At 36.2% G+C, this 17,157-nt stretch overlaps 1 protein-coding gene across 1 annotated transcript in view; it reads left to right on the top strand.

Moving 5' to 3' along the window:
- LOC131414611 (EGF-like and EMI domain-containing protein 1) overlaps positions 1-17,157 on the top strand; it is a 457,413-nt gene that overhangs the window by 290,227 nt on the left and 150,029 nt on the right. Inside the window, 1 exon segment of the mRNA XM_058555616.1 lies at positions 10,961-11,081. Coding sequence (XP_058411599.1) covers positions 10,961-11,081 — 121 coding nt within the window.

Genomic DNA, 17,157 nt, shown 5'->3' with positions numbered 1-17,157 from the left:
TTTGATATTATTGGACATTTGTATTTCTGATTTCTTTTCAATTTATTTCATTTCATTAGACTAAATTTTTGTTTGGGAGAGTTCAACTTTTCCTTTTGATTTATATTAACTTTTTATATATTAATGATTTCTACCCTTTGACTTGTGTCAGTGTTCTTCTCTTCATTTCTTCTTTGTATTTTGATTTTGCTCACTACAAATGGGAGATTTTAAAGTTTATATGGGGAAATCTATCAGTCTTTCATTTATGCTTTTTGCTACTGGTGTTATCCTAGCTCCAAAAACATAAAACATGTTTGTAAAATATCTTTAGCTGTTTTGTGTGCTACTAAAATTCTTCCTGAGCAGAAGAAAGAGATTTTAAGTCCTTTTCGTGCCATTTTTATGTACTAATCATTTTGACCAAAAAACCCTCTAATTGTCTTTTACTTCTTAACTCCTGCCAATGTGTAAGTCCCATCTTATCAGTTTGATTGTGAGTTTCCTAAGGGCCAAATTTAGTTTGACATTTGTTAATAATGTGCATAATTGTTAGGTTGAGGGTAAATAGACATGTAGAAAGGGATTCTTATACATGATATTTATTATTTTAATATTTCAGAATTGAAACTGGGTATCTTTGGGCTGGCCCTGTGACCTAGTGGTTAAGTTCAGAGTGCTCTGCTTCGGCGGCCTGGGTTCAGTTCCTGGGCGTGGACCTACACCACTCGTCGGTGGCCGTGCTGTGGCAGCAACCCACATACATAATAGAGGAAGATTGGCACAGATGTTAGCTCAGGGTGAATATTCCTTAAGCAAAAAGAGGAAGATCTTTTTGCTCAGGGTGAATCTTCCTCAGGAGAAAAAAGACAAAAAACAAAAACACTGGGTATGTATCTGACCACTTTCTCTCATATTATCTCCTGGAGGTATACTTATTCACATTCTTTAGAGTAACAGGCCTTGCCTTCAACTTTCCCATAACCAGATGTAACAGTCTATGGAAGGGATTTTCAAATATTTTTAGTAGCAAAAACAACCACTTAATTCAAATAGATTTTAAGTTGGGAGCTACCCAATATATAAAATAGATAAAAGCAATTTTTCACTTATTGAATTAGAGGTGATATTCTAGGGTGCTCCTTCTCCTCATCCTCGCCATCCCTGTCCGGGCCTTTCCTGACCGAACTCTCTGAATCCTGAAAGATTTGAAGCCAAATCTATCAGATCAGGAAGATTAAAGTCAGATGCCTTCAGAGCCAGTCGGATAACATAAACAAATGAGATTGCTCAGGGAGAAGGAATAGCTTGTGGGAAAGACTGTGTGAACTGGAAAAAAATTGCAGTCATTAAAGGACAAATGTAAAACCAGACACAGAGATTTTACTATGCTTCTCTCACTAACTGATATAACATAGAAAGTATGCATTTGATCCAAAGCAAAAATTATTTTCCAAAGCCCTCTTCAGGGCTATGCAAACCAAGCATTACCTTTTTTTTTAAAAAAATGTATATTTATTTCATGTAAAACCAGGCAGAGGCAATTTGACTGGACTATATTGACTTAGCTTTTCACTGAAGTAATTTTGCCATAATACGTTGTTACATCAGGTCTTACCTTTTAGTACGGGTCAGTATTAGTCAAAGATAGGTGAAGAAAATTTTGGCATTTTTTGAAAAACCTCTGTTGAAAACTTTGTCATTATTTTATCCGATGTCATTATTTTATCCGATGACCCTTATATTCATAACTCATGTAACAAATTTCCATAAGAATTTAACGCCAGGAAAAATCTGTCCCTCCTGAAAAACAAAAATTTCGCTTTGAACAGTCGCTGAAAATTATATAATCCATTGTTTTTATTACTCGTCAGAAATCTCAGGCCTATTTTTTTTTTAAAGTACTGAAGGCACAAGCAATATTACAACCAAAAGTAAAACTTTAAAAGACATAACTCTACCACTGTTATATGTCAAATTATTTAACTTTTTAGTCTCTCTGAGTTTTCTCCATAATAATTTTATAGGCTTCTATAGTTGCAACTAAAACGCAGAAACAATTTGTAATCTGTTTCAACATAAAAATTCTCCGTGTTGTTTTATAGCCATCACAATGACAACTTGTAATGACTGCATTGGAGGGATACATTTAATTTACTTAATTATTCCCGTATTGGTGAACACCAATATGCTTAATATATATATGTCCTTTATTTTTCTTTTTAATGACCATTCTTTTTTTGAATAAGCATAATTTTGTATGATATCATCAGTTTATAATGAGGACTATAAGATATTATGTATGGAAAGGTATCTAACATAGTTGAATTCCTTTGGAATATAATTTTGGATGAATTCTTAAGAGTGGAATCACAGGACTCTTGATATCTGACTTATTCCAACATATCTACTCTTTTTCAGCAAACTAAGCTTGGAGAATAAAATCCAAACTGGTTCTCCAATATTCCTTAGAAGTCAACCTTCACTGCTCTTTCTCTGTATGATATCCTGCTGCAGCACAAAGCTTAGTACCTATTTATGGAGCCTTGTATTCTTTGTTAATCATTTCCTGTTTATTAGTCATCAATTCCTGTGTTGTTGACTGAGTCTAATTGTTAAGAAAAACAAGCAAGTGTATAATGCTTCAATTAATGAAATTTTCTTTGGACTAATGTAAAGAGGGTCGAGAATAGGCATTCTTTTACTGATAGGCTGTGGTGGTCTAAATAGTGGCAGACCAGTTCTCTTGCTGAGAACATCTAGGAAAGTTGTATGTAATATAAAAATCACTCATCTGAAGACAGAGATTCTCATCAGAGAATATCATGACAGCCAGGAAAGTCAAAGAGGTGAGTTTTCGCCTCGAGGGATTGATTCGTAAGTAACAGAATGGGACAGACTGGAAAGGTGAGAAGGAAGTCCCGCTAATAGGGAGAAAAGGTACACACAGTAGTCATCAGTCTCAGTGGGCTGGGGAGATATAAACTGGAATTCAGAGCTATCGTGAAAGCCAAAATTTGAGGGATTAAGATACTGGAGAGAAGGTATACCAGTCAGAGTCCAGTAAGAGACAGAACACAGTGAGGATTTGATCAGGAGAAAAAGTACTATAAATATTATTGATTAGAAACCAGAGATAGAGTACTAAGAGGGGTAAAGAGAATGTTAAAGAATATAGGCAGAGCAGATGGAGGGAGCAGCCCCTCTGTCTAGGACTGAAAGTGAGTTCGCAAGAAAGGAACAAACTTGGAAACATTCTCCCCATCCCCCCACCAGGTTGAAACTCAGATCTCATTGGAGAGGGTGTGGCTGTGGGCCCACTAGATAGCATAAAACTTTGTTGAGGTGCTGCTGGCCCAGGGATGGTGGGCAGGAACCTGTGCACTGGGTGGCAGTGAGATTCACTGGGAAGCTGCCTGCTGGGGTACTGGTGAGATTGCTGAAGAGTGTGCACCACTAGTTTCCCATTCACCCCTGGTAGGGTGGCTGCTTGCTGCTGAAGAAGCTTCCCACAGACAAGGAAGCTGCCTGCTGGCAGCCACGATGTACATGCCTGTCAACTAGAGAGCTAAGTCATCCAAGTGATAAGTCCCTTCCTCTTGTAGCATTCCTCCAGTGCCTCTACTAGGAAGGCTTAACATTGCACCAGCTGGCGAGGGAGAAATGTTTACAGGGTCCAGCTTCAGTATCATAAAGCAAGTCAAAGAAGGGTGGATTTATAAAAATGAGAAAATTGATGACAAAATGGAAAATTGCACCTGAAAAGTAGAATTTATAAAAAGAATAAACTATAAATAGTAGAAATGAAAAAGACAATAACTTCAATGGAGAATGTGGTAGATGGAATTAATGGTATATTATAAAAGCTAATTATAGAGTTGATAACCTGGAAGATGGGTCAGTAGAATATATCTAGACTGAAGCAAAGAAAGAAAGAAGATAGGGCTGGCCCCGTGGCTTAGCGGTTAAGTGAGCACACTCTGTTACCAGTGGCCCGGGTTCGGATCCCAGGCACGCACCGACGCACGGCTTCTCCGGCCATGCTGAGGCCGCGTCCCACATACAGCAACTAGAAGGATGTGCAACTATGACATACAACTATCTACTGGGGCCTTGGGGTAAAAAAAGGAGGAGGAGTGGCAATAGATGTTAGCTCAGAGCCAGTCTTCCTCAGCAAAAAGAGGAGGATTAGCACGGATGTTAGCTCAGGGCTGATCTTCCTCACAAAAAAAAAAAAGAAAAAAGAAAAAGATAATAAAAGAAAACAGAAAATAGCATGAGACAAATGATGTATAGATCAAAGGTCTCATAAACATGCATTATGCAGTACTAGAAAGAAAGGAGAAAGAAAATGAGGCAGAAGCAATATTTGAACAGATAATAGTGGGAATGATTTCTCTAAAACTAAAAGCAAGACGTCAAACCACAGAACTGAAAACACATCAAAGCATGTCATAGTAAAACATATGAGAAACAAGGGCAAAGAGAAAATCTTAAAAGCAGACAGAGAAACACAGTCACATTATATTCAAAGCAAATTTAACTGATGATAGAATGTCACTTTTGAAATGCTTAAAGAAAACAACTGCCAACCTACAATTCTATTCCACTGAAAATATTCTTCAAAAATTAAGGTGTGATGAATGGAGCAAAATAGGCAAATCTGTGCAGAAGAGTTCCAAATAATTTATGTAGATACCCCACCGTCAAGGAGGGGGAAGCATAACTGTCCACTCTTAAGTGAGAGCAGTGCATAATGACTTCATTCCAGAGAAGAGAGTATGGAGAGGGGAAGAACTAGAGTAACCTTAAAGGGGAGAAACCTGACAAACACTATGTCAGCCTGGGGATCAAGGGTCCATACAATCAACAGGACTTAGCCTGTTGATGTGGACTCTTGATATGACATCCTGAAAATGGCACTTTCCCTCTGTGGTCTCCCTCCTCAAAACATATAATTCCAGTCTAATAATAAGAAAAACATCATAAAAATCCAAATTGAGAGACTTCTATAAAATATCTGGCTGGTACTCCTCAAAACCGTCAAGCTCATCAAAAGCAAAGAAAAGTCAGAAACAGTCACAGCCAAGAAGAACCTAAGGGGACATGACAACTAAATGTAATATGATATCCTGGAAGAGATCTTGGGACAGAAAAAGGACATTAGGTAAAAAATAAGGCAGTCTGATTCAAAGAATGGACTTTAGTTAATAATAATGTATCAAGATCAATATAATTAATTGGCTCATTAATTATAACACATATGCCATACTAATGTAAGATAGTCATAATAGCAGAATATGGACCATATGGGATATATGGGAACTCTGCACTATCTTTGAAATTTTTCCATAAATCTAAAACTGTTCTAAAATAAAATTTTATTTAAAAATTAACGTGAGAGGCCGGCCCGGTGGCATAGTGGTTAAGTTCGCACACTCCACTGTGGTGGCCCGGGGTTCTCAGGTTTGGATCCCGGGCGCAGACCAACGCACCGCTTGTCAAGCCGTGCTATGGTGGCATCCCATATAAAGTAGAGGAAGATGGGCACGGATGTTAGTCCAGGGCCAATCTTCCTCAGCAAAAAGAGGAGGATTGGCAACAGATGTTAGCTCAGGGCTGATCTTCCTCACAAAAACAAAAAACAAAAACCAAAAAACAAATTGAGGCGAAAGAATGTCATTTCCTGACAAACAAAAGCTGGAAAAAAAAATTGTTGCCAGCAGATCCATATAAAAAGAAATACTAAAGGCAGTTTTCAAGCAGAGGGAATATTATTCCAGAAAGAAGCTTAGCCTTGTAGGAAGCAATAATGAATTCCAGAAAAGGTAAATATGTGGACAAACCTATGTCACTATTGACTATATAAAATAATAACAATACAGTCTTATGGGGCTTATATATCTGAAATTAAACTATAGGAAAAGCACAAAGGGAGTTAAAGTATAAGTTTCTAACATTGTCAGGGAAGTGGTTGAAGTACTAATTTATATTAGACTTCAACAATAGATATTGTAATATCTAGAGTAACCACGAAAAGAATAATAATGTATAACTGACAATCTAATAAAGAGTTCAAATAGAACACCAAAAATAATAAATTTAAAAGGATATCAGAATGGAGATTAAAAGTAACATAAAATATATGGAAATTTAGAAAAATAGTAAAATGGTAAATTTAATCCAAATGTCAGTAATTACATTAAAAGTCATGATATAATACCACAGTTTAAAAAGATATTAGAATATTTAAAATAACATATAGATATGGATATAGATATATGGATATCTTGTCTCAAATATATGAATACAAAAAAGTTTAAAAGTAAAGTTTAGAGGTGCCTGCCCGGTGGCATAGTGGTTAAGTTCGAGTGCTCCACTCTGGCGGTCTGGGGTTCACAGGTGCAGATCCTGGGTGCGGACCCACACACAGCTTATCAAGCCACGCTGTGGCAAGCATCCCATATATAAGTAGAGGAAGATGGGCACAGATATTAGCCCAGGGCCAATCTTCCTCAGCAAAAAGAGGAAGATTGGCAACAGATGTTAGCTCAGGGCTGATCTTCCTCACACACACACAAAAAACAAAGTGAAGTTTAGAAAATGTAATGTCATGCGAACACCTACCAAAAGAAAGCTGACATAACTATACTAATATCACAAAACCTCAACTTTAATGAAAGAAGCATAGCTAGATCTAAAGAGAAACATTTTATAATAACAAAGGGTTAATCTGCTAGGAAGAGGTGGCAATTATAAATTTGTATGCCCGTCGTAATAGAACTTCAGAATATATAAAACAAAAATTGCAGTCATTAAAGGACAAATGTAAAATCAGACACAGATTTTATTATTCTTCTCTCACTAACTGTTATAACAAGCATATAAAAAATCCTTAAAGATATAAAGATATGAAAACCATGATTAACAAACTTGAACTACTTACATATACATATGTGAAATATGTGCATATATACATACAGATAACATAGCACCTGGCAGTTGTACAATACATCTTATTTTCCAGTAAGCATAGATTTTTTTTTTTAGCCAAAATTGACCATTGCTAGAATATAAAGCAAGACTTAACAAGCTTTGATGAACTGAAGTCACGCAGAGTATATTCTCTGTCCACAATGGAATTTATCTAGCATTTCATAGCAACAAGATGATTGGAAATTCTTCAGATATTTGGAAACTCCCCAAGTATACCTCAAAATAACCCAAACAAGAAATGTTAATGTAGATTAGGAAATATTTTGAATTGAAAAATAATTAAATTATAACCTATCAAAACCTGTGGGATGCAGCTAATATTTTATTTTTAGGAAAATCTACAGCTTTAAATGAACATAATAATGCCATCAATTTCTTTCTTTCTTATACAAATATACAATTCCCACACTGAGAGAAGGAATTCCTGTACCTTCTGGAATCTCAGCTGGCATGCGACTCCTTTAACCAACAGATATCTAAGAAGTGAGGCTATGTGACTTGCAGATCAAATACATCATAAGAAGCCTTGAAGCTTCTGTTTGGATCTCTTAGAATGGTCTCTCTCGGGAATGATGTACAATTAACCCATGTAAAATGTCTCTACCCTGAGACCACCAAGCAGTAAAAACGTCCAAGTTTGGCATGTAGAGGGAGAGCGAGATGCCTGACCAGACCCCCAAATGTTCCAACCATCTTAGCCCAAATCCCAACATGTGAGTGAAGTAGCCTACATGCCGCTGTAAGCCCAGCTGCCATCTGACTGCTCCCGTATGTGGAACCCCAGTGAGGACCACGCAGCTGAGCCCTTCAATCCCCAGAAATACGAAATATAATAACAAATTGCCTTTTAAAGCCACTTAGTTTGGGGATGATTTGTTACACATTTATAGATAACTGGAAATATTATGAAAGAAGAAAGCTAAAAATCAGTCATCTAAATTTCCATCTCAAGAACTTAGAAGCAGAGCTATGAAAGGAATCCAAAGAACGTAGAAGGAAGGCAATGATAAAGATGGCAGTGGAAATTAATTAAATGTAAAAATGTGGACTACTGAAAAATCAATAGAGCCAAAAGTTTATTCTTAGAAAAGATGATAGAAAGATAGATAGATAGATCGATAAATAGATGGATGTCTAGCCAAGCTGATCAAGAAAAAAGAGAAGGTGCGTATTATGAATTTCAGAATTATGGAAGAGGACCTCACGACAAATTGGACAGACATTAGAAAGATATTATGAGAATATTGTGAACGACTTAGCAATACATTTGAACATTTATATGAAATGAACAAATTCCTTGAAACACATAATTTACCCAACATATTTAAATGAAAATCTGAATTTTTTATATCTATTAGAGACATTGAATCTGTAATTAAAAGCCTTCACAGACACGTGCGCGCACACGCGCGCACACACACACACACACACACACACAAAATCCCAGGCCCAGATGCCATCAGATATCAGCTCTTTGAAACATTTAAGTAAGAAATGACAGTAATCTTACACAGATTCTTTCAGAGAATAGAGAAAGAGGGAAAACTTCCCCCCTTGTTTTATGTATCCATTGTGATCTGGATGCCAAACCCTATCAAGAATATTATAAAAAAGAAAAAGTGCTGGTGAATCCCTCTCATGAACGTAGTCACAAAAATCGTAAACCAAATATTAGCTAGCTGAATCCAGGAATAAATAAAAAGGGCAGTGAATCATGACCAAGTTTATTTCAGGGATGCAAAAATCAATCAATGTTATTCATTATATTAACAGAATTAACATGAAAAAACACGTAATTATCTTTATACATCCAGAAAAGGCAATAAATAAAACTTAACATCTATTTATGATACAAATACTTAAGAAACTAGAAGTAGGAAGAAACTTTATTATTTCTAACCTATAAAAAAAACTTATAGTATACTTCATACCTACAGTGAAATGTTTAAAGCTATTCTTCTAAGATCAGAAGCAAGACAAGGATGACCATTGCCACCACTTCTATTTCACATTCTACAGAACCCACAAGTGAAAAACCACTATTGAAGAATTGGACAGATGGGCAAAATATTTGAATGAGCACTTCAATAAGATATTATCCAAATGGCCAATAACATGAAAATGTGCGTAACCTAATTAATCATCAAGGAAATGCAAATTAAAATCACAGTGTGATTTTATTATAAACTCAGAATCATTATTACTATTATACTATTATAAACTCAGAAGAGCTAGAAGTGACAAAAAAAAAAAAAAAAGAAACTATAATAAAACAGAATATCCCAAACATTGGCAAAGATGAGTAGCATCTGGTCTCTAATACACCACTGGTGGGAGTGTAAATTAGAATAACCTCTTAAGAAGACAATTTGGCTATGAATACTAAAGCAGAACATATACCTTTTGACCCAGCAATTCCAGTCCTAGATACACTGCCCAACGGAAATGCATACGTAAGTTCATGGAAGACATGTATGGGAAGGTTCATAGCAGTACTCTTTACAATAACCCAAAATAGGAAAATACCCAAATTCCCATCAGCTGTTAAATGGATAAATAGAAATTGTGGTATGTTCATAGAATTGAATAGTATACAGGAATAGGAATGAATGAACTACAAGTATATGCAACAACGTGAATCCATCTCATAAACAGAATGCTGAGTGAAAGAAGCCAGACACACACAAAAAACACTCTCAGTATGATTCTACTTATATATAGTTCAAAAAGACAAAACCTGTCATTAAAGATCAGGATTGTTGTTTCATTCAGCCAGGCAGGGTGCTCCATGGGTTCTAGTAATACTTTATTTCTTGTGGTTGTGTTGGTGTATTCTATTTCATCAAACCATAGATTTAAGATCTGTATACTTTTCTGTGTGTACGACACACTTCAAAGAAAAGTTAACTAAAAACAAACAAAAGAAGTCTCAACAGCTGTGCAGCCAGGCCTCAGACAAAATCAGTTATATCCAGTCAGGGTGCATTGCAGCTCACTCTGCCTGTTACCTCGTCGTTCCTTCGGTATCAGTACTCTGCTCTCATGGTTCCACAGTTATGGTGACTCCGCTCCTCTTTGTCTATACTTCTACTTTGTCAGCATCTTCTGCCATTCCTGACTAACCCATTCTTGCTTTCCCTCACTTTTGTCTCTTCTTCTCTCTCCCATCCTTACCTGCCCCTCTCTATTTCTTCCCTATGCTCTCCACCCTCTCTCTTCCAGCCACACTCATCTCATAAGGCAAAGATTAAGTCAGGTAGTCAGCATACAATGGAATTGCCTCTTGTGAGCAGAACAGGCCACTATCAAATTTACAGATAGGTTGGAATATTTATCAGCTGTTAAGCCAGGGGAGTGGAATATGTACAATTGAGCCCTATCTGTAAAGATGGTTCCTGGCCACAGGTTTAGAAGTGGGCTGTGGGCATATCTACTACATGGACACAACCAAATCACACTTCTGTTTAGTCCTCAACCCCACCTGGATTTTAAATATTGGAAACCATGAAACTACCCTTTTACCTTCCTCACACTTTCTAGTATAATGCCAAATATGTAGTCATGGGTGCTCAATAATTATTTATTTGAGAAGCCAATAACAACATATTTAATGGATGAATAAGTGACCTAGTGTTCTGACTTGATAGTTTCTCACTCTGTTCTCAATCTCATCCTCAAATTATGACTTGGATATGAAATTTCTGGATCTGTACTATAAGCTTCCAAGTTCCATAAGACTAGACAACTTCTTAGTACAACTGTACAAACATATTTCAAATACCAAAGATTATGACCTGTTTTTTCTTTATGTCAAAATTAGAGTGCATTAGCTCTAATGAAAATGAGATGTTATAGTTTTATCTCATTTAATCTGAGGTCAAAGAACGACATCACTCTGTGATGGTACATTTTTTAGGAGAGCCGCTGAAGTCTTTTTGTGTGTCTAGTTATAGGAAGCTAATTCTGTTTAAATATTCAATTGCAGATATAAATGAATGTACCATCAACAATGGTGGCTGTCAGGACCAATGCTGTAATACAATTGGCAGTTATTACTGCAAATGTCAAGCTGTCCAGAAGCTGGAGGAAGATGGCAGAGGATGTGAAGGTAACAGTTAGGACTGTCTGCTTACTGATAAGGAAAGAGAGAACATGTATGTACCGCAAACGAGGGGGTTTGTCTTTTATCTAGAGCCAGTTGAAGTGGCTGTGTTGAATGTTGTCAAGAGCGCAGATCTTCCTCTCATGTCTGGATTACAAAATTGTAACCCTAAGAACTCTTCAAGTAGCTTATTATAGGAAATATATGATTATACGCTGGTTTGGTTGTGTCATGTTCTGATTATGGAATTTCAATCGTTCATTTAAATCCTTGGGTAAAGCACATATTTTTTAAAGCCTTTCATTTAATTCTAAAGTAAAAATGGTGCTTATCATAAAATATTCATATGTTGCTACAGTAGAAATGGAGGGGTACAAAACTCACTACAGGACTGGTATTCTTGGTGTAGAATTAGTTTGCTTTTTTCACAAACTTCAATTTTCTGTCTCCTTTTTAAATAAAATCCTTCCTTCTTTTATTTATTCATTCATCATTTTGTTCATTTGACAATCATTGAGTTTCTGCTCTGTATCAGCCATTATTCCAGGCTCTGGGGATATAAAAATTAATGAGAAATAAATTCTGCCCTGACGGAGCTCAGTGACTAGAGGTGAAGATTGAAACATAAGCCAAAACCTTACAGAATGGTGTTTTAAAGCATTATGGCATGAGGTTAAGTGCATTGGATTCAAAGAGATGTGGGTTTGAGTCTTAGCTCTATGACTCAACAATTTAATAACACGCCTTGGGCATGTTATTTAATCTTTATAAGACTCTTGTCTCATCTGTAAAATTTAGGATAATGGTAATTCCTAAAACCAAAAAAGTTGCTGTGTGAATTAGATAAGATAATGCATCCAAAGTACTTAGCATAGTGGGTGGCATATAGTAGGTGTTCAGATGATCACTGTGAATTGTACTCTCATTTACAAACTCGGTTGTTGCCACATTGAGAATGTAATGAGGACCAGAGACGGCTTCCTTCTATTCTTCTCTAAAAGGGGAGATACCCAAACTAAAAGGATGACTTGACCCTGCCTTATAACTGTCCTCTCTGATTTTCTTCCCTCTATTTATACTACTAAAATGCTTGAGCATTTTATGTATTCACGCATTTTCTTTTTTTTAGGTCACATAGAAATACATTTATTCTAACTATATTTTCCTATTGGACTTACAAAATCACACACATTGTTTCCCCCTGATAATGTCTCTTCCTGATGGAGCATACGTGAATAGGTTGTTAGGAGAAAACAAAACAAACAAAAGACATTCAGCTAAATGTGACTGGGGCTGGGGCTGTGAGTTTGATTGAGACTGCCAAGACAAGACAAGTTGTAGACAGGTTGGAGAATTTGTCAGATTCACAGGAAGCAGTGTGGTTTAGTCCCTCCTGGCACAGCTTTGGCAGGCAGCAGCGGGAAGGGCTCTAGGTAGACAGCCAGATGTTCAAGGGCAACTGCATCTGGGCCTTTCTGAGACAGCCTTCATCCCCAGCAGGGTCCTCTGCCTGCCAAGGTATAAATTTATAATGGCAATCCCTAAATTCACCTGGCTCTTTTTCACTGAAGTGAGATAATCTTTATTTTTGATGAGATTGTTTGGCAATGGTGTTCCCGGTATCAATTCAATATCAGAGAAGAAAAGGAATTAAGGACCCCATGGTATCCCAAGGTGGGACCATGACCACTGAAGACAGCATGGTCTGTACCATGAGAATACTGTTTGTCACAACCCCTTTCTTCCCTCATAGGCAGCGACCTCTTCATTTCTGTCTATTGTTATTATTATCATTATCATCATTATTGTAGATATTTTTGAAGTGCTTTGCATTGCACTTAGCCATTTTTGGGTATGACAATTGTTATTGTTATTTTTACAATAGCTACTAGGCTGATAAGGCATGTTAGATTATGCCCACTAATTCATTTACATGCAATTATCTCCTATTTTAATTGAAGTTAGTTACTCTTGGTCACTCAAGTAAACGTCAAAATGTTTAGAGAAGTGATTTCTATGGTTTCATCTAACACGGTCCATTTGTACAAACTGAGTAAGAGTAAGGTCAGTATTTGTGAGAATCAAAAGTTTGATACTGAGTTAACACTGACTTCCTACTTACCTAGCTGTAGACCTGGGGATGGTGGTATGGAGGGGAGCAACTCACCGTGAAGGACCACTTCTCTCTGTCTCACACTTCTTAGCATCTTTTCTTTCTCATTTCCTTTAAATGACTATTTGGTAGACGTGGTGATGGCACAGATTCAGCTTGCTGATTGTTGAACATAGACTGATCTCAGATTTGTTTATATATGTAATTAAATAAAAAATAATAGAGGCCATTTTGAAATTGAGTGCCTTCTAAAGCCGACGAGCATTTGAATTCATCTGCATGCACTAATGACTCATTCGTGTTTGTGTACAGGATGCTAACAGAAAAGGTCAGTTGGTTTCAGAGACCTTTGTGTTGAGTGCTGCAGCCATAGAATTAAACAGTTATTTGAAAAAACTTCTTTGCATTTATGTAAACTGAATTTAATTTATTTGAATTGCTTTCTAAAATACAGATCATCATCTTAGGGGACATTTGTTGCAGCATTAAAATGAATGTGAAGTCTACGCTTCAACAGAATTGAAACATTTATAAATGGCCTTGTTAGTTAATCTTATTCTTTAAACTTTTCTCTAAAGAGCTGTAAACTTGTGGAGAAGCCCTCTGATTAGCTCAGTTACATGAGTGTCCCCTTCTCGCAAGCACAGCGCTAAACCTAAAGCATGATTTCCAATTCACAGTGCAGAGAGATCCTTGTAAGGTGTACACTAAAGGGTAAAATAAAGAGCGTTAAGAACTAACTGCCTGTCGCTGGACACTGTGGGGATATTTATATATATATTGTGTGTATTTTATGTTACATGTATTATGTAATATGTAAGTAAATATGTATAAATACGTAAGTACATAATATATTTATTTATATATATTATATAAACTATGTATATTTATATCTAAAATATATATATCCACTGTGGGGATATTTATATGCATTTTTTATATATTGTATATTTATAGATTATGTTTATTTTATGTGTATATATAGAAAGAGAGAGAGAAAGGATATAAGGTTTTTCTTCTTTAATTTGTTAGTGTTGGTTATGATATTCCTAGCTTTCCAAATATGCAACTATCTTTGCATTTCAGGAAAAAATCCAACTGGGTTTTATCATTTTATTTACTACTGAATCCAATTTGCTATTATTTTGTTGAGGATTATTACATCCCTAACCATGAGTGAAATAGGCCAGTAATTTTTGTTTCTCATATGTTATTTATGGCAGTGGTTCTCAACTGGGGTGATTTTGTCCCCCAGAGACATTTGGCAATGTCTGAAGACATGGAGTTTCACAACTGAGGGGAGAGTGTACTGCCGGCATCTAGTGGGTGGAGGCCAGGATACTGCTAAACATCCTCTTCTTCTGTTACTGTGATTATACATATGTTAGACCTTCTCATTCTATCTCACATGCTGCTTTCATATATTCTGTTTTCTTTTCTCTATTTACTACATATGCTCTACCAGTCTATTGAGTTTCAAATATCAATAATTTAACTTTACATATTTAGAAGTCTCGTTTTTCTCAAAAATGTAGGTCCCTTTCTGTTGTATGTTCATTTTTATAACTTATTCTTTTCTTTTAATACTTCACATCTAGTTAATCTATATCCTGTATCCTTGTGGGGGAGTCTAAATCTATGGTTTCTTATTCCTAGGCCATTAGTTACAGTCTCTTTCATTTCATGTTATATATACCTCTAGTATAGAACTCCTCACAGAGCGCTGTACTTATTTATGTATTTGTATTGTTCGTTAGATTGAGACTATCTCCTGGGAAAGAGCCATGTCTTATCACTTGTTCATCCCTAGCTCACAGGTGTTTAGCACCTAGCAGAATTCCACAAATCCCTATTGAACGAATGAATGGATGGGTCAATACCCATCCATTCAAACATGAATGCACATAAGCAAACAGTCAGTACACCTTTCATCCATTTCCTTATCTACAGATTCTGATCATGCTAAGTTTGTCATTTAAAGTCTGACTAGTTAAACCATTTGGTTGTCAATAGGTCTTTGTATAAATGTTTGCTGATAACAAGTCTATTTCATTTGAAAGGGCCAATCACATTTTTGCTTCTGGAGGAGAAATTAAAGTCTTTTGACTTAGTTTGAACTTTCTGAAATTTCTCTGTGTGACTCGACTAAATTATTGGTGCAGCAGCATAGCTAGTGACTCTTAGAGCATGGTAGTCCCCTGAAGTCAAGGAATTTTTCTAAGTGAAATGGTAACTAACATTACTGTGCATTTTCATAAGTGAACTTACAAAGATAATGAACATTGATTGGACATTTAAGATAAAATATTCCATTTAGGAGAAATAAATGAACATATACTATATATTGACAAAGATATATTGTTTAATGAATTGACTTAAAATATTTAAAAGTAATTTTGATAGTATTTTAAGCCAATTTTTTTCCTGAAACACATTAGAAATCATAATGTGAATAAACAGAGAATGTAACTCAGTATGCTGCTGTTGTGGAATTACAGAATTTTTTGCCAAAAAAGGCTTCTATAAATGGAATCTCAGGGAAATTAAATAATTTGAACAAGCTCAAAGTGCCAATTGGTAGACAAAGTGACACTAGAGGCTAAGCTTTCTTATTTCTCCTCGATAAGTTTGATAGGCAATGTGAACTTGATACAGACCAGGTTAATCAGAACCATGGATGCACATTGCTCCAAGGGCCCAGAGACCCTCAACTCATAGAAGTCATGATCTACACAGGAGGGAAATTAAGACCTGGAAAGATTGACTGTGTTGCTCCAAGTCCCAAACAATTTGTTTGTAGAGGTAGGAACAGAATCCAGTTCCCCTTTTCCCAATTGCCATTCTTCCCGGTTGATCAACCAATCTGGTCAGTAAACATTTACTAGGTAACTACTATGTGCTCAGTACTGTGTTGGGTAACTTGAGAATGCCAGAGTAGTACAAAATATGGTTTCTTCTGTCATAAGGCCTCAGTATCATTAAGCATCCTAGATATAAAAATATTGTGTGTACTTTCATTTTAAATGAAGGTACAAGTAATTGTATTATATGCTTTGAGAGTTCACCCGGGGCAGCTCCTGGCCTCCAAGCAGCACTGTGTCTAAACCAGCTGGTTGTTTAACCTGGTGTTAGAGAGCTCCAGGGGAGGAGATTCTGCAACTCCTTTCCAGTTTGTTTAATAACACTTGCTATCAGGAAAGCCTTCCTCATGTGTAATCTATATTGCTCCTGCTGAAGTTTAAGCCTTTTGGATTTTATTTTCTTCTTAGTTCAGAAAAACTTAACAAATCAGAATGCTCCTTTACAGTAATTCTTTCCACACTTACAGCGCACTATTGTGCCCCTCCTCAATTTAGTAAAAATATTGATTGTGCCAAATACCAGAGGCTATTGACACTTGAAGAAAAAATATTTTCTTTCTTTCTATCTGTCTACAGTCACACACACATATTTGGGTTTTAAGTTTATAAAAATAACTTGAAGAAATCATTAATAAGGATTTATCTACTTCTCTGTATTGCTTCTCTTAATAGTCATTTATAAAGGGCATCCTAAACTTGCACTGGTATTAGGGAGCATGTAAACGTAGCAGTAGTAGTTCCCTGGCTTCCAGGAGCTGAAAGCCTATTAAAGGGCTATACAGTGGAGAACAATTTGAGAAAATTCCCACACAGTCTGTCCTCATATACTAAAGAAAAAGTTATCCTTTTTGAATTTATGAAGGCACATTTGCAGTATGGCATTCATTATGTTTAAAAAGATTGAACCACTTAAAATTCTTGGGATTTATCATAGTTAATACATAAATGCATACAAAGTTTACTTTCTTTTCATCCATCCATCCCTCCATCCATTCACAAACATGTATCTGACCTATATGCTGTGGACAACATTGAATGAAGAACACATACTTTGGGTGTGAATATTCCCTCTGACATTTACTAACTGTGAGACTTAGGGCAAGTTA

This window comes from Diceros bicornis, chromosome 15, assembly GCF_020826845.1.
Source record: "Diceros bicornis minor isolate mBicDic1 chromosome 15, mDicBic1.mat.cur, whole genome shotgun sequence".
Classification (NCBI taxonomy): Eukaryota; Metazoa; Chordata; class Mammalia; order Perissodactyla; family Rhinocerotidae; genus Diceros; species Diceros bicornis.
Note: the sequence above shows the minus strand (reverse complement) of the source record. Positions and strands in the feature narration are given on the sequence as shown.